The 17515-nt window shown below is 42.9% G+C and overlaps 3 protein-coding genes across 4 annotated transcripts in view; 2 read left to right on the top strand and 1 right to left on the bottom strand.

The window, feature by feature from the left end:
• The window catches only part of znf292b (zinc finger protein 292b), a 16206-nt gene extending 3816 nt beyond the window's left edge, over positions 1-12390 (top strand). The window contains exons 5-8 of the mRNA XM_027175143.2: positions 1-161; positions 495-631; positions 4569-4710; positions 4803-12390. The exon at positions 1-161 is cut by the window's left edge and continues 45 nt beyond it. Coding sequence (XP_027030944.2) covers positions 1-161; positions 495-631; positions 4569-4710; positions 4803-11657 — 7295 coding nt within the window. The 3' untranslated portion in view covers positions 11658-12390. The remainder of the gene's footprint in view (positions 162-494; positions 632-4568; positions 4711-4802) is intronic.
• Positions 12391-12458: 68 nt separating this feature from the next.
• gjb7 (gap junction protein beta 7) lies at positions 12459-15127 on the bottom strand. 2 transcript variants are annotated; one of them, XM_047818038.1, is made up of 2 exons: positions 14334-15127; positions 12459-13901 (listed from the first exon to the last, which is right to left on the bottom strand). In XM_047818038.1, the coding sequence occupies exon 2, from the start codon at positions 13880-13882 to the stop codon at positions 13094-13096; it is 789 nt and encodes a 262-aa protein (XP_047673994.1). In that variant the 5' UTR covers positions 13883-13901; positions 14334-15127; the 3' UTR covers positions 12459-13093. The 2 variants fall into 2 exon arrangements, with proteins under 2 accessions (XP_047673994.1, XP_027030951.1); XM_027175150.2 differs by having other exon boundaries at positions 12459-13896.
• Positions 15128-15894: 767 nt separating this feature from the next.
• smim8 (small integral membrane protein 8) lies at positions 15895-17062 on the top strand. Its single transcript, XM_027175151.2, has 2 exons — positions 15895-16150; positions 16691-17062. Exons 1-2 carry the CDS (start codon positions 16058-16060, stop codon positions 16847-16849), a joined length of 252 nt encoding a protein of 83 aa, XP_027030952.1. The 5' UTR covers positions 15895-16057; the 3' UTR covers positions 16850-17062.
• The last annotated feature ends 453 nt before the right edge of the window (positions 17063-17515 follow it).

Here is a 17515-nt window from a genome sequence, read left to right as displayed (position 1 = left end):
GGCTGAAGCACCTGATTAAAGAGAACTCCATGGAGAAGGCAGCACTGCTGGCTAAAGCCTGTGCAGATTTCCAGGAGTTTGGGGGAACCAGAGGACACTTTAAACAGAGCTACCTGGTGTGTGTGTGCTCGTGTGCACCACAGGACACACTCATGGAGGAGGTGTGTGAGCTGTACAGTCTGCACATCACTGCACATATTTCTCATTAAAAACACGAGTGCTGTTTATTGTGTGTGTGTGTGTGTGTGTGTGTGTGTGTGTTGTGTTAGACGCAGACCTGTGTACCGGGTGCTTACTGAAAACTTAAAGCAGGAAGTCAGTGCTAAAAGGGGGTGGGTGTGGTGGTAGTCATGGGTGTCTGGTTAAATGTGCACTTGCGGCATGAACAACATGCTGACTGGATAAAGGTGCATTGTGAAATGAAACAGCAGTGGGGATGAGAAACTCTCCGTCTGATCTTACTGTGAAAAATTTCAGTTGTCTGTTTTCTGCAGCTCACTCATGTGGACTGTCGTGATGCTCTGGAGATGATCTGTAACCTGGAGGCAGAAGGTGATGAGAGGGCAGCATTCACTCTGTGTTCAGGCTTCCTGACCCGACAGCTACTACAGGAGGACTCCTACTGCGCCTGGTCAGTTTCCTGCACCATCCTGCACACTGAACCTGAACGTTATCTGTCATAGGGCTGGGCGATACGGCTGAAAACTGTATCACGATATCAGTGTTACATATCGGTCGATATCGATTAATTATCGATATTGTTTATGACCCATTTAAAATAAGGACCAGGAGAAAAATATACTACATTTAAACCTTTTTATTTGAAACTTCACCTTCCTCTGATCAGAATCCCCTCAGTTATTAAGGCAGAAACGTCACCAACCAGGAAAACTCCAATAATTATAATGTAAACATGAGTCTAAAGTCACAATGAACACTTAACTATTATCTCTTAACATTTAAGGTGAGAAATGACAGGAAATGTAATAAATGTTTAATAAAGTGTAATAAAATAGTGTAAAGTGTTAAATATAAACAGAGAAAGCTGAGAGTTTAGTGCAGGTTTAGTGTGAGGAAGTTCACTAGCTGTTCACCTTCTGGTGTGTAAAGTGTGTAAAATATGTGCAGTGTTTAGTAAAGACAAATAAACCTGAGGTAGACTGAGATACGTCTGTAATATAAAACACAGACCTGAGGTAGACTGAGATACGTCTGTAATATAAAACTGAGATACGTCTGTAATATAAAACACAGACCTGAGGTAGACTGAGATACGTCTGTAATATAAAACTGAGATACGTCTGTAATATAAAACACAGACCTGAGGTAGACTGAGATACGTCTGTAATATAAAACACAGACCTGAGGTAGACTGAGATACGTCTGTGATATAAAACACAGACCTGAGGTAGACTGAGATACGTCTGTAATATAAAACACAGACCTGAGGTAGACTGAGATACGTCTGTAATATAAAACACAGACCTGAGGTAGACTGAGATTAGGGCTGTAATATAAAACACAGACCTGAGGTAGACTGAGATACGTCTGTAATATAAAACACAGACCTGAGGTAGACTGAGATACGTCTGTAATATAAAACACAGACCTGAGGTAGACTGAGATACGTCTGTAATATAAAACACAGACCTGAGGTAGACTGAGATACGTCTGTAATATAAAACACAGACCTGAGGTAGACTGAGATATGTCTGTAATATAAAACACAGACCTGAGGTAGACTGAGATATGTCTGTAATATAAAACACACACCTGAGGTAGACTGAGATACGTCTGTAATATAAAACACAGACCTGAGGTAGACTGAGATACGTCTGTAATATAAAACACAGACCTGAGGTAGACTGAGATACGTCTGTAATATAAAACACAGACCTGAGGTAGACTGAGATACGTCTGTAATATAAAACACAGACCTGAGGTAGACTGAGATTAGGGCTGTAATATAAAACACAGACCTGAGGTAGACTGAGATACGTCTGTAATATAAAACACAGACCTGAGGTAGACTGAGATACGTCTGTAATATAAAACACAGACCTGAGGTAGACTGAGATACGTCTGTAATATAAAACACAGACCTGAGGTAGACTGAGATACGTCTGTAATATAAAACACAGACCTGAGGTAGACTGAGATATGTCTGTAATATAAAACACAGACCTGAGGTAGACTGAGATACGTCTGTAATATAAAACACACATCTGAGGTAGACTGAGATACGTCTGTAATATAAAACACAGACCTGAGGTAGACCGAGATACGTCTGTAATATAAAACACAGACCTGAGGTAGACCGAGCTACGTCTGTAATATAAAACACAGACCTGAGGTAGACTGAGATACGTCTGTAATATAAAACACAGACCTGAGGTAGACTGAGATACGTCTGTAATATAAAACACAGACCTGAGGTAGACTGAGATACGTCTGTAATATAAAACACAGACCTGAGGTAGACTGAGATACGTCTGTAATATAAAACACAGACCTGAGGTAGACTGAGATATGTCTGTAATATAAAACACAGACCTGAGGTAGACTGAGATATGTCTGTAATATAAAACACACACCTGAGGTAGACTGAGATACGTCTGTAATATAAAACACAGACCTGAGGTAGACTGAGATTAGGGCTGTAATATAAAACACAGACCTGAGGTAGACTGAGATACGTCTGTAATATAAAACACAGACCTGAGGTAGACTGAGATACGTCTGTAATATAAAACACAGACCTGAGGTAGACTGAGATACGTCTGTAATATAAAACACAGACCTGAGGTAGACTGAGATACGTCTGTAATATAAAACACAGACCTGAGGTAGACTGAGATATGTCTGTAATATAAAACACAGACCTGAGGTAGACTGAGATACGTCTGTAATATAAAACACACACCTGAGGTAGACTGAGATACGTCTGTAATATAAAACACAGACCTGAGGTAGACTGAGATACGTCTGTAATATAAAACACAGACCTGAGGTAGACTGAGATACGTCTGTAATATAAAACACAGACCTGAGGTAGACTGAGATTAGGGCTGTAATATAAAACACAGACCTGAGGTAGACTGAGATACGTCTGTAATATAAAACACAGACCTGAGGTAGACTGAGATACGTCTGTAATATAAAACACAGACCTGAGGTAGACTGAGATACGTCTGTAATATAAAACACAGACCTGAGGTAGACTGAGATACGTCTGTAATATAAAACACAGACCTGAGGTAGACTGAGATATGTCTGTAATATAAAACACAGACCTGAGGTAGACTGAGATACGTCTGTAATATAAAACACACATCTGAGGTAGACTGAGATACGTCTGTAATATAAAACACAGACCTGAGGTAGACCGAGATACGTCTGTAATATAAAACACAGACCTGAGGTAGACCGAGCTACGTCTGTAATATAAAACACAGACCTGAGGTAGACTGAGATACGTCTGTAATATAAAACACAGACCTGAGGTAGACTGAGATACGTCTGTAATATAAAACACAGACCTGAGGTAGACTGAGATACGTCTGTAATATAAAACACAGACCTGAGGTAGACTGAGATACGTCTGTAATATAAAACACAGACCTGAGGTAGACTGAGATACGTCTGTAATATAAAACACAGACCTGAGGTAGACTGAGATACGTCTGTAATATAAAACACACACCTGAGGTAGACTGAGATACGTCTGTAATATAAAACACAGACCTGAGGTAGACTGAGATTAGGGCTGTAATATAAAACACAGACCTGAGGTAGACTGAGATACGTCTGTAATATAAAACACAGACCTGAGGTAGACTGAGATACGTCTGTAATATAAAACACAGACCTGAGGTAGACTGAGATACGTCTGTAATATAAAACACAGACCTGAGGTAGACTGAGATATGTCTGTAATATAAAACACAGACCTGAGGTAGACTGAGATACGTCTGTAATATAAAACACAGACCTGAGGTAGACTGAGATACGTCTGTAATATAAAACACACACCTGAGGTAGACTGAGATACGTCTGTAATATTAAACACAGACCTGAGACACTACAGTAACGTTGATATGAATAAGTCGCTGATTTTTCCTCTTTTATTTACAATTCTCTCGCTCACTGCGGCTCATTTCCTGCTCATCAGTCACCGGTTACTGAAGAGGAATCCAGCAGACCGGCACAAGACGACGATATGAAGTGATACCGTTACATGATTGGCTGTTAGCGTGTCACTCCCTATGTTGCTAGGTTACCAGAGAGCGACTGCCTTTGTTAATTCAACCACACTTGCTTCACAATGTCTGTTTTCTTCTGACGGAGAATAAAAAATATCGAACGTTTTATCAAACACATTTTTTTAATTGATATCGATCACGTGTCTATCGCGATACATATCGTTATCGTTTTATCGCCCAGCCCTACACTGTCAGCAAGTTCAATATTTATCAAGCTCTTCTGATTAAAGTCATCACATTAATGTAGACACAGGATTCAGTGACTTTATTGTGAGGTGTTAATGTAGGGATTAACCTCTCTCACAGGGAACTAACACTTTTCTGGAGTAAACTCTTGAAGCGATTGGAACCTTCAGAGCAAAGCTTTCTTGAAAAGTGCCAGAAGATGTCTCTACTCGCCAAAACAGTGTTCCACCTGCTCTTCTTTATCAAAGTGATCCAGTCTGAGGTGGGTTCTTCATCCAGTCGGTCTGGACGTCTGTGGACTAATACGTCTGTTCTTACTATTGATATCACAGTGTTTTGTTTTGTGTTCTGCAGTTGGACAAGATCGGACTGCCAGCCTGCATCGAGATGTGTATACGTGCTTTGAGGATGGAGTCCTGTGAGGGAGCCAACAAGGCAACTATCTGCAAAACCATCTCGTGCCTCCTGCCCTCTGACCTGGAAGTAAAGCGGGCCTGCCAGCTAACGGAGTTCCTCCTGGAGCCGACAGTCGACTCTTATTACGCCGTGGAGACGCTGTACAACGAGCCTGACCAGAAGCTCGAGGAGGAAAACCTTCCCATACCCAACTCGCTACGCTGCGACCTCTTCTTAGTTTTCAAAACCCAGTGGCCTTTTGATCCAGAGTTCTGGGACTGGAAGACACTAAAGCGTCACTGTTTAGGCCTCATGGGCGAGGAGGCATCTATAGTGTCCTCTATTGACAAGTTAAATGATGATCGCTTTGTTGAAGCTGAGCAAGAGGACTTGGACTTTGCGCCTGAGGAGTTCAAGGATGTTTTCGAATGCTTTTTAGACACAACAAATGAACTCAAAGAGATCGCAGACCAACGACAAAAAAACCGAGAAGTTAAGAAGTTGAGGGAGAAAGGGTTTGTGTCGGCTAGGTTTAGAAACTGGCAAGCGTACATGCAGTACTGTGTGCTGTGTGATAAAGAGTTTCTTGGTCATAGAATAGTGCGACATGCACAGACTCACTTCAGAGATGGGTGTTATAGCTGTCCGATTTGCACAGAGACATTTGAAACGAGAGAAACACTAGATCCGCACGTCGCGTCACATGTAAAGCTGTCCTGCAAAGAGCGCTTAGCTGCCATGAAAACCACTAAGAAACTGACTGATGCAAAATCTTCTGCCCCTGATATTGCAGTTCTGGGTAACAAAAGTGCAGAAAATCAGGCACGAAAAATGAAGGCAAAAACCTGCAGTGGAGAATCTGGTCATCTGTACAATGGAGATGCTCTGGGTCCTCAGACTGAGGTTACAGGAGTCCGGGTCAACGGGAGAGAGCGGAATGTGTGTCCGGTCTCCAGCTGCAGAAAAGCCTTCAAGTTTTTTCGCAACCTTCTGACCCATGTGAAGGATCATGGGGAGGTCGAAGAGGCAAAGCGCTTCCTTGAATTACAGACCACGAAGATAGTATGTCAGTATTGTCGTCGTCATTTCGTTAGTGTCAGTCACCTCAATGACCATCTGCAGGTCCATTGTGGTGCTAAGCCTTATACTTGCATTCAGCTGAACTGCAAAGCTAGCTTTGACACAAACGCTGAGCTTCTTGTGCATAGCAAAGGCCATCTAGTCTTTAAGGCCAAATGCATGTTTCCTGGCTGTGGAAAAATTTTCAGTGAAGCTTATAAACTTTATGACCACGAGGCACAGCATTACAAAACGTTTACGTGCAAAGTGCCTGGTTGTGGTAAGGTGTTTCATGCACAGTCTCAGTTAGAATTGCATGAGGAGAGTCATAATGCTAAGAAAGTCGAGACACAGAGTTCTGAGAGTGACGGTGCTTGTGTTGTAGAACCTCAACCACATGTCTCCAGTGAACCAGCCCAGCAAGATGCCCAGCAAGATGACCAGCAAGCTGCCCAGCATAATGCAAATTCAGGGCCTCCAATAAACTCTAGCTGCATGATGATCCCTGTAGATCACTCAACAAGCATGGTGAAAGTGAAGCACTCAATAGAAAACATGCTCAACCCTTCTGGTCAAGGTCCGACACAAGCGTTCGGACTTGTGACCTGCAAAACCGAGCCACCTGATCCAAATCTTGTGCAGCAGCCACAGATACCACATATGGAGATCCAGCAGATCCAACCTCAAATAAACCCTTCCATGCCTCACATGAATGGACCCAGACCTGAAGAATCCTTGTTAGATGTGTTAATGAATGATGCAATGCTCACTCCATCTTGCCCACTTCCACCAGCATCTTCATATCAGAGCCTCCTAGAGGACTTTCAGCAAGCTCCATCAGGAGATGTTTTGCAAGCTCAAATGGAGTCTGCTGTTTCCCAGAGTCACACCCAGCCTTTATACAGCAATGAGAACACTGAATATGTGCAGTATGATTCTGTACCCCCGATTCACACGGGCTACCAGGTTCCATATGAGAACAACATGGGTCCCTTAACGCAGACCGCACAAAATGGTTCACAGGTAATGCCTGTGTCTCAGAGGCTTCCTCCACAAGTCACACCGTTTCCCACCAACAGACCGGTTCAGCCACTGCAGGCCAATATGCTCAGTTCTGTAGTTGAGGAAAAGAACAGATACAAATGTGCATATGAAACATGTTCTCGAGATTACAGCTCCTACAGAAGTCTTACTAAACACATGAAAGCTGCTCACTGTGAGTTTTATACACAATGGAAACTGGCAAGGAGGAACAACAAAGTACCACCAATCACAAGCAGAGCTGCATCCATGAATGGCAAATGTATTTCTACAGAACCTTTACAGAAACAGCTGGATCCGAAGACTCCTGCCCCACTGACCCTAACGCAGAAGTCCCCCGTTCAGTCGCACTACTCAGCAAGTTGTTTAAACTCTAGTTACCCCTCGGGGTCTTCTCATTTACCCGGTCCTTCTGGTCAGACTTTCCCAAACCAAATGGACAGTATACTGGATCCCATTGTGCTGTCACAGTTAGGAAATGCTGCAGCTCAGCCTCATACAGCTTCTCAGTCTTCGTGGAATCCCATCCCAGTGAACACTTCACTTCAGCAGCAGAATTACCGTTCACAACCAATGACCTCTTCTGCTGAACATTTCTCCTCACAGACGGAAACTGCACCACAAAACCAAGTACCAAATTCCTATACTGGAGAAATGACTTACCCTAATTTAGAACATCAGAACAATCCCTCATGTCGCTTCACCCAGACGCAACCAAACGTTCACCCAACGATGAATAATCCAGCCAAATTAGGCCGTCCTACTGCTTCATCACCACCTCACTACATTCAGCAACCAAAGACCAGCTCCATCCCAGTAGTCAAACATACAGAGTGTGTTGTAAAACTGGAGAGAAACCCAGATTTGGTTCCATCTCCTCCAAACATGTCACAACAAACCAACCCTTTAGCATCCATGAACATTCAAGCTTCTCAAGATGACACCAGCAGTTCCGCACATGATGGAGACATCAAAAAGAGGAAGCGAAGCAGCAGAACAAAGTGGCCAGCCATCATCAAAGACGGGAAGTTTATTTGCTGTCGCTGCTTTAGAGAGTTTCAAAGTCCTAAATCTCTCGGAGGACATTTGTCTAAACGTGCTGTCTGCAAACCCTACGATGAAGCAGTTTTGTCTGCAGAACTTCCTAGTTCATTTCTTGAGCTTTTGAACTCCCCTCACCCATCAGACACACCCCAGTCCTCGCCGTCCGCACTGGGCAGCTCCGCTCAAGCATGGCCCTCACTGTCTAAAGGCCCCCTTGATCCAAAATTGTTTCCCAATGTCACATTTCTCAATACTCAAGATTCCGTGTACAACAGTGACAGTAAGCCGAGCAGTGACACCGTCCAGCAAAGTTCACCACGTCTGGGGGAGTCTGGTGGACGTCAGCAGACTTTTGCTGAATCGACCGTCTCTTACCCTCAAGACAGCCAAAACAGTGTAATTCAACACACTGGAAATATCAAACACAAGTGTAATCAGAGTCAAATGAATTATACCCAGCCTTGCAACCCCTTACCAAGTGACGCTAGTACCTCAGATCAACTTTTGTCTCGCTTGTTAAGTGAAAACCAAACTTCTGACTCCAACATTACCAGGAGTCCTGCTAGTCATCTCGACAGGATCCTTCAAGCTGAAACACTAAACAAGATTAAGGAGATTAAAGACAAATGTACCATTACGAATGCTAGTGGATTATCCAACGATGGGCTTCTTGCTGCCATGGCTAGTCTCGCTCAAAATCTGGTCTCGGAAAAGAGCGTAAAGGAAAGGCTTCGTGAACAGATATTAGCTGGAGACTTCCAAAAGAGAAGCGTTTCTTTCCAAGGTCAGGGAGTCGATAACTTGAATGTACAGAGTCTGATGACTGATGTTCCACACCACATGGCAAATGTCATTCAGAAGGATGTTCAGAGTAATGAACGGAGTGTCGGATGTAGTATTGAACTTGGTGAACTTCGTTTCATCCAATCTGGAAGTGTTGTACCCGGTGAGACCTTGACGCAGGTTCCTCTGGCTTGTGCTTCTGACAAAAGTGTGACAAGTGATTCATTTAATAAGCCACCAGTACAAGAAGACCCTGAAGATATCACTGAAATTCTTAAAGCGCTCGAAAGACTGGATCTGGATAGGGACGTAAGCCATGAGCAGACACCTACCATCACTGTGGAGGCTGAGAGCGTGACTAAGATCTCAGAAACTGCATACACCTTTATGGTACGAGGATATTCTTGTGACAACGATGGTTGTGGTTACAGAGCAATGACAAAAGATGCCCTCTTTAAACATCTCATGAAACAGCATAACTACACCGAGGACATGCTAAATCAGTGTCGGAAGGAACAGTTTAACTTTGCACCTTTTAATTGTCAGCTCTGTCCTAAGACCTTCACACGAAACTCCAACCTCAGAACCCATTATCAGTCTGTTCATAATTATTCACACGAACAGGTGGTCAAGATGGGGATTACACGACACTACAGCCGGAAATCCATGGAGGCTGGTCAAAGTCTTTACACCACCCCAAACATGTCAGATTTCCCCAATCCACCAGGACCAAAGGTGCTCTATTCTGGACATCAGCAGAACTCTGAGTCTGGTGTCCCAAGTTTCATATCTGCAGTTGGAAGCATTAAATCAGAATTCAACATTCAGCCTGTTGAGCAACACCATCCTGTTGCTTCTGTCAGTTCTGGTGTCTCTGGGACTGTACAGAAAGCACATGCAGCTCCACATCAGCTCCACAATCAGGCTCCTATGCATCCATCAGTGATTAAGGCTGTTCCTTCCTTGCTAGCCACCTCAAGTGTGGAGCAGAAGTTAAATTGTCCAAATGGTGTTGTGCCAGGTTCCCTTGTACCTTCTCAGCTTATCCATGAAATGTCCCCTGGGGGTCTGTTGCCTTCAGAAGCCCCACATGTTGCCCCGACTCCTGTCGTCCTGGCACAGGCAGGGAACCTTTTCTCCGATAAGAAACCTAAACTGGGACGACCTAAAATGACAAAACCAAAGGAAGTGACAAAAAAGACTAAAGAAAAAAAGACAGACCTGGATGACGTGTTCAGCCCCTATCGGCCGTATCGCTGCGTCCATCAGGGTTGTGTGGCTGCCTTTACAATCCAGCACAATTTAATTCTTCACTACAAAGCTGTACATCAGTCTGCACTCCCCAAATTTGAAGTTGATGAGGAAGATGAACAGATGGAGGAAGAGAATAATGACGAGGAAGAGAGCGACATGCCTGATGGTGAGGTCAGTGAGGTGACAGAATTTCGCTGTCAGGTCAGAGACTGCTGTTGTATATTCCAGGCTGTTACGGACCTCCTGCAGCATTACCTTCAGCTCCACAAACTCAGCCTTGATAAAGCAGGTATCATGATGTCTGGTATGAACCTGGGCAGGTTTCAGTGTGACCAACCAGAATGTGATGTTACCTTCACAGGATTCTGGAAGTATGTTAACCACATTGACAGCGAACACAAGCAGGTAAAGCTCTGTAGAACTGAGCCTGTTGATGGGATGTTTCAGTGTGAGGTTGAGGGTTGTAGCTGTGTTTATACCACACGCTCAAACCTACTGCGGCACATCATGAAAAAACACCAAGACCTTTACAAACTCCGGCTGCTGAACACGAGAGGTGTCAAACTCGGCCGTCCTCCAAAGAACAGATTAGTCTCTCCTGAGAAGGAAAATAGAGAATTTAATAAAAAACATGTTCAGAAGGGAGTAGAGAAAAAGAAAAGGAAACAAAAGAACCTCTGGACAAAATACGGAAACCCTATTTTGAAATCGAAAGAGGAGGCTTCTGCCATGTGCACCAAGAGGATCCAGCTGCAGTACCCTTGCATGCTTAAAGGCTGTGAAACGGTTGCCGAGTCTGAGCGAAAGCTCATGAAGCATTATGTCCAGCATGGCTTGCCAAAACAGTACCTGGAGGAGCAGAGGAGCAACTACATCTTCTGCAAGAAAATGCCTCGCTCCAAGTACAAGCGAATTGCCTCTAGGAGTGATGATACTGACAAGTCTGACGAAAGCTCGATTGAAGCATCTGAGAACGAGGACGCTGTGGACACCGGACCCAGTGAATCAGAGTTCTCAAAGCCAACATCTGAAAAGGAGAGCACTGAGGACACTGAAGTCTCAGATGCGAAACTGTCCAGTGACTTGAGCTCTGATATCTCAGTGGTGGTAAAGCGGAAGCGAGGTCGCCCACGCAAGGGGGAACGTGTCAAACACACGCCGTATGCACGCAAGAGGATGACACGGTTAAGAGTGGCGCAGACTCACTCCAACCATGCAGGCTTCAACTCTGACCGCACGTCTTCCAGAGACACGCTGCCACAAGAGCAAAGTGCAACTCTGAGCTCTTTCAAGCCAATGGGATTTGAGGTATCCTTCCTCAAGTTCCTGGAGGAATCGAGTAAGTCCACTGGAAAGAGGAAGACTGATGTACAACCTCACAAGAGATTCCCAACCGTGCATCTAAAGACAGCCTCGGTGGTGTGCAGCAGGATCAACCCCGATCACCACTGCCGTGATGTACTGAAACTTGTTGAGTTTAAGAACCCACAAAAGATAACTACTCTTAGTAAGGTGACGTTCGAGGTGCACAGAGGATTCTCAAATGTTTTCGAACTCTTGCTCAAACAGCTGCATGATATGAGACCTGCAGTGGTCATTCATAAAGAGGGCGTGTCTGATGTTACAGGGTAGTTCTCAGGACTGGGGTGGGGGTGGAGCCATAGCTCCAGTGTTGCTCTTTTTTGGGATGTTAAATCATGGGTACAGAAAGTTATAAACTGTTAGGATATTTCCATGCCCATGATACTGAATGCTCCTGTTAACACCTGCTAATCCCTCTACAGGACTGTGTATTAAACTTTTTAAGTTGTTAATTAAAACAGTTAATGATATACCTCTTGCGCATGCCCTTAGATTTATCCGGCACACGTGGTAAATGTTGGAAATGAACCTTTAGCGGAAGATTATAATCGTTGCGGCTCCTTTAAAAGTGAACTAGTTTCTGTGGTGGTCGGACTGCCGACCCTGTAGTGCAGTGGTGAGCTGTAGATGGTAACCATTTTAGTCTTGTTCATCTTGCATTGTAAAATTTGAACGTCTATAGCATTGTCTGTCTGTGCACATACTGACTCTCGGGGTAATTTACTGCCACCAGCAGTCTGTACCTTAAACAACAGAGACCAATTTATTACAGCTTGCATTTTCTACCTCTGTGGTGTTTTGTGTGCTGTTTTTTTGTTCCCTGTTAAACACGATGCCGTTCTTTCTCTTATGTCGATGCAAAAGAATGAACAAAGGTTTGAACAGCAATGTAGTTTTGGTTTATTGCTCTAACGCAGGTACATTTAACTGGCACACACATTTTGATACATTGAATATTTTGCATTTATTATAAAATCATAAAAATAAAAATCCTTTTTATGTATTTTTTTTTTATTAAATGAAGGGTTGACCTGCAAGAATGAAAGCTCAGATGTTCTGCCCTACTGTTAATGTGTTATATATAAAGCATACACATGTACACACTCACAGGCACATTAAATATGAATAAATAAAACTTACTCAATAGAAATATAAATATTCACTCATTTTAAATATAAAAGACAAACTAGTCTGTTTCAGGCAGGGAAACATTTCCATTGTACATCTTTTTCCACCAACTAGAAAGGTAATGATGTCATTTATCAGCTTTGCCCCCAAGTAAATCAGGCAAATACATGAGCTCTGTTCAGTGAGCCCTGGGGATTCCCAGTGTTTTAGTGAATTGTGTGTGAACGAGAGTGTAAATGTTTTTTTTTTTTCCTCAACAGAGATACTTTACATACTATACAGTGACATTTTTACAGTTTTACACACACGTTGTTTAGCAGGCTGCATATTTGGGCCAAATAAACGAATCATTTAATGTGACTCAGGTCACTAAACAGATTCATGTGAATCTCTGGTAGCTAGTCTGTTAGCATTTATCTCCTTAATTTCCATGATGATATTTTCTGCTTATTTTAAGTGCTTTTAAACTAGAGTTCATTACTGTGTGGGGTCTTTGCCAATTTCTCGGTTTCTGGAGAACCTGTTTCATGGAATAACAATAACAGAAGTGTTTAGGACTTCCACAGGTTGTGTGTTAATCATGTCAGAGTTTCCTCCGGAGCCTGCGATGGCTGAACATTCTCTTTGCTAGCAGATTTTGCGCCTTTAGGTCCGGGTGAGCCGAGAGCAAGCACGGATCTGGAGTGGGCGTGGCAGCTACATGTTCTCTTTTGTTCTATGGGGATGTACCTCTTACTGAAACACTTCCAGCACTGCTTGGACAGGATGTAGATCATCTCCGTCAGGTTCAGGACCACACACAGAACAGACGTGAGGCCCATGATGTACAGGAAGATCATCTTCTCCGTGGCTTTGGAGATGTAGCAGTCCACCACATTGGGACAGGGAATCTCCTCACACTGGTACATGCGAGGAACCGAAAATCCATTATACACGAAGTAGAAGATGAGCAGCGTTCCCACCTCGAAGGTCGTCTTCAGGACCAGGCTAAGGAGGTAGGTGAACAGCAAGCCGCCATCGATACTGCCTCTGTCCTCGTAAAGTTTACGCCCATGTTTTTTCTCACGTTGCTCCCGATAAGCCACGTGCAGGGCCACCAGCAGGGATGGCGTGGACACCATGATGAGCTGCAGAGCCCACAGACGTGCCTGAGACACTGGAAAGAACCGGTCATAACAGACGTTCTCACACCCTGGCTGCTGGGTGTTACACACAAAATCCTTCGACTCGTCTTTCCAGACGTTTTCAGCAGCAGCCACAAATACCAGGATGCGGAAGATGAAGAGCACCGAGAGCCAAATCCGACCGATGGCGGTGGAGTATTTATTCACCCCGCTCAGAACGCTCTCCAGAAAAGCCCAGTTCATGTCTGCAGGGAAACCTGCGCTAGATAAAATAAAGCTTCAACAATTATTCACAGCTATTAATACGGTATTTATACTATTGCTGGGGTCCAGACACGATATTTATTCGTTATAAAGAATAAATATAAAAAAACAGGGTTAGTGATAGTGTTCACTACGTGATACTGAAATATTACACATTAAATAAAATCCTTAATAATCATAATATAAATAATTTAACTCAGAGGTTAAGTTCCAGTTTTCATTTGTTTCTCTCAGTCCTGTGCTGTTTTTCCTGACTGTGACGTGACCTGAGTGTAAAGTGTAGAAGTGATATGTTTATGGTGTATATATTTATTCAGAAGTGTACGACTGATGTCAGAATGAAACCTTTTTGTTCGACAGTTTCCTAGTTTCATTACTCATAAATTTAAAAGAGAGAAAATTAAAAGTATAAAAGAAGTCTACTGCTCACCTGAAGGTTTGTACACAGCAGCTGTTCACTCGCTGTAACGCTGAAGGATTTGGAAGGCAAATGTACCTGGTGGATCAGGCTCACCTGCTGGCTTGCTGTGGGTGTGGCTTACTTGTGAGCTTACTGTAAATACACTGCACCGTGAGACACCTGAGTGTGCGGGCCTTCGTTTCCATGGTGCGAGGTTTTTAAAGACGCTGCATGATGTAGTGAATATGCTCCAGATGTCTCTGCTTTATGATGTGTGATGTTTAAATGAAGGCAGGAGGGAGTTGATGGTTAAAGCAGACTTTCTCTGACAAGCAGCTGCAGTGACTCAGGCAGATAATAGGTGTGTTTACTGAGCGTGTGGTTTGTAAACGCAGTGTTTAGAGAAGCTCATAAAGGCAGTGAGACAGGAGAGAGATCAGGATGCCGTGTGTATCACTGACAGGAGGATATTTATAATTAAACACACAGTCACAAGGTCGTGTTTTATTAATGCAGAAACACGAGGCGTCTCCAACACACCAGAATTTACGTGGTTATTAGAACCTGTGTACTGTACATGTGTGTTTGTGTGTGTATGTGTTTGTGTGTGTATGTGTTTGTGTGTGTGTGTGTACGCATGTATGTGTTTGTATATGTCTATGTATGCATGTGTATGTGTGTGTTTCTATGTGTGTATGTGTGTACATGCATGTATTTGTGTGTATGCATGTGTATGTGTACTGTGTGTGTGTGTGTGTGTGTGAGAGAGAGAGATTTGCTTCCTGTTCTATAAAGGATTCCTGTCCTTTTCCCCCGCAGCTCACTATATCTGATGGTTTATTAGTTCCCCCCAGACATTACACCACGTCACCAATCCAACATTACCCCTGACACCCAGGACACCACCCTCACACACTGTGTCTCTCCTGTTGTTTAGTAGGAACTCATTCAACAGGAAAGTAGGAAGTGTTATTCAGACCACATCAGCTTTCTAGTTCCCTAAAACAGATTCATTATCAAGTGATTCATGTGAATCTAATGTTAAAAACAGATTCATTATCAAGTGATTCATGTGAATCTAATGTTAAAAACAGATTCATGTTCAAGCGATTCATGTGAATGTCCTGTTTCTGGAGTTTAAAGCATCACAATCATAATGTTGCTTTTATTGTGTCGTTCTTTACATCTTATTTTCTCTTCATCAGTAAAATAAAGAGATCTTTTCTTTGTATCTTTACACAAAGTGATTATGCTGAAGCTTTGTCACGACTGATGAATATTCTGAGCTTTATTTTTTACTTCCACTCGACATGCACCTTTCCTTCCAGCAGGTGGCGCAATGACGTCACGGCTCAAGGTCAATGGTTGCCAGATTGGGTCCATTACCGTGATTCTATGTTGGCGTACGGATAGCGTTTATTTTACGTGCGTATTAAAAGATAATTAATTTTGTAAACAAATTTACTAATTCGGGTATTTTATAATAAAATAGTTTTACTGTTTACATAATTTTCTTCTTGTACGCAATAAAATAAGCGTAAATTCTGCTACAACATTAAATTCTAGTTGTAATAGATGTTTGTTCTTTCCCGCTTTGGCAACCCTGCTCCTTCCCAACAAGATGGCGGCGTTCAGCGTCTCATAACAACATCGGTCGCGTGTTTGTCCGTCTGCGCTTTATAAAGCTTTATAAAGCTCGTCTTTATCTTTATTCCATAATAAACGGTGACATTTATGACTATTTAAACTCAGTCATGTCCTCCTCAGACAGTAAAGGACCCGGATTGAGGGGCGTCAGAACTACGTCACTGTTCCGCGCCGTTAATCCGGAGCTTTTCATCAGACCTGTAATCGGACATTTATCTTTAAATACTAACGTTAATAATCAGATTTAATCTAAATATGATGTATAAACTGCTGTAGTGAAACGTGACACGTCACTTCCGTTAACGCGCTCACAAACGGAAGTGTGTAGTGACGTCATTAATCCTATTACTATATTAATTCTGTTTAATCCGTTTAATGAACTTGTGGACGTTTATTTAACTTTATCCAGTGTTACACGTCATTAGTAAGATCTGTGTTATTATTATTACTAGTAGCATCATTTGTAAAAACATTATAATAAAATAAATATAATTCTGTTATAAGTTCATGAGTTTGTTCAGTTTCACTAAAACACAACAGAAACCTCCCACCTTTATTTTATGTTACAGTGATGATGATGATGATGATGATTTTATAGAAATAATTATGTGTATGTGATATTATTATTAAAGATGTCACTATTATGATTAATCAGACCTGTTTATTTACTCTGACATATTATTGTGTTGTTGTTGTTGTTGTTGTTAAGTCTCTCGCCTTTACATTTGTCTCCTGTACAGAATAAGCCGGTGATGGCGTTCGGCCTCATCACCATCACGCTGTGTGTGGGGTATCTTGGCTATCTGCATGCTGTGAAGGAGAACTCTCAGGAGCTGTACGAGGCTGTGGACAGCGATGGCGAGAGATACATGCGGAGAAAATCCTCTAAATGGGACTGAGAGTCATCACAGATGTTTCAGAGACGTCTCTCACATTCAGTATTGATGATTTAGTCCACAATAAGTGTGGTTTTGAACATGGATTTTCACCATGTTTTATACCGTAAACCTGCTCGAGATTGATTTCCATCAGAGGAATGAGTGTGTTTGTTTATTTGATTGTTTTAATTGAGTTGTGTTCATCTGAAATAAATAAAGAAATAATAATAATAATGCAGAATGTTTTGTATTTTCCAGTTATACCGAATACACATAGAAAGGAATAGAAATGAAGTTACATTTAGAAGACTTAAGGGTTCCAGAAAATCATTAATGGTTCTGTGTGGAACCAACATTCAGACAGCAGGTGAGAAAAGAAGATGGTAGAACCAGCAGCAGCAGCAGCCCTATCTACCAGTCCCACACCAGTCCCACACCAGTCCCACACCAGTCCCACACCAGTCACACACCAGTCACACACCAGTCCCACACCAGCCCCACACCAGTCCCACACCAGTCCCACACCAGTCCCACACCAGCCCCACACCAGCCCCACACCAGTCACACACCAGTCACACACCAGTCCCACACCAGTCACACACCAGTCCCACACCAGTCCCACACCAGTCCCACACCAGTCACACACCAGTCCCACACCAGTCCCACACCAGCCCCACACCAGTCACA

The sequence above is a fragment of the Tachysurus fulvidraco genome, chromosome 9 (assembly GCF_022655615.1).
Source record: "Tachysurus fulvidraco isolate hzauxx_2018 chromosome 9, HZAU_PFXX_2.0, whole genome shotgun sequence".
Classification (NCBI taxonomy): domain Eukaryota; kingdom Metazoa; phylum Chordata; class Actinopteri; order Siluriformes; family Bagridae; genus Tachysurus; species Tachysurus fulvidraco.
Note: the sequence above shows the minus strand (reverse complement) of the source record. Positions and strands in the feature narration are given on the sequence as shown.

Coding starts and splice junctions, on each gene's coding strand:
- smim8 (XM_027175151.2), top strand. CDS start 16,058: ATGTCCTCCTCAGACAGTAAAGGACCCGGATTGAGGGGCGTCAGAACT. Junction 16,151..16,690: donor CGGAGCTTTTCATCAGACCT/GTAATCGGACAT, acceptor TCTCCTGTACAG/AATAAGCCGGTGATGGCGTT.
- gjb7 (XM_047818038.1), bottom strand. CDS start 13,882: ATGAACTGGGCTTTTCTGGAGAGCGTTCTGAGCGGGGTGAATAAATAC.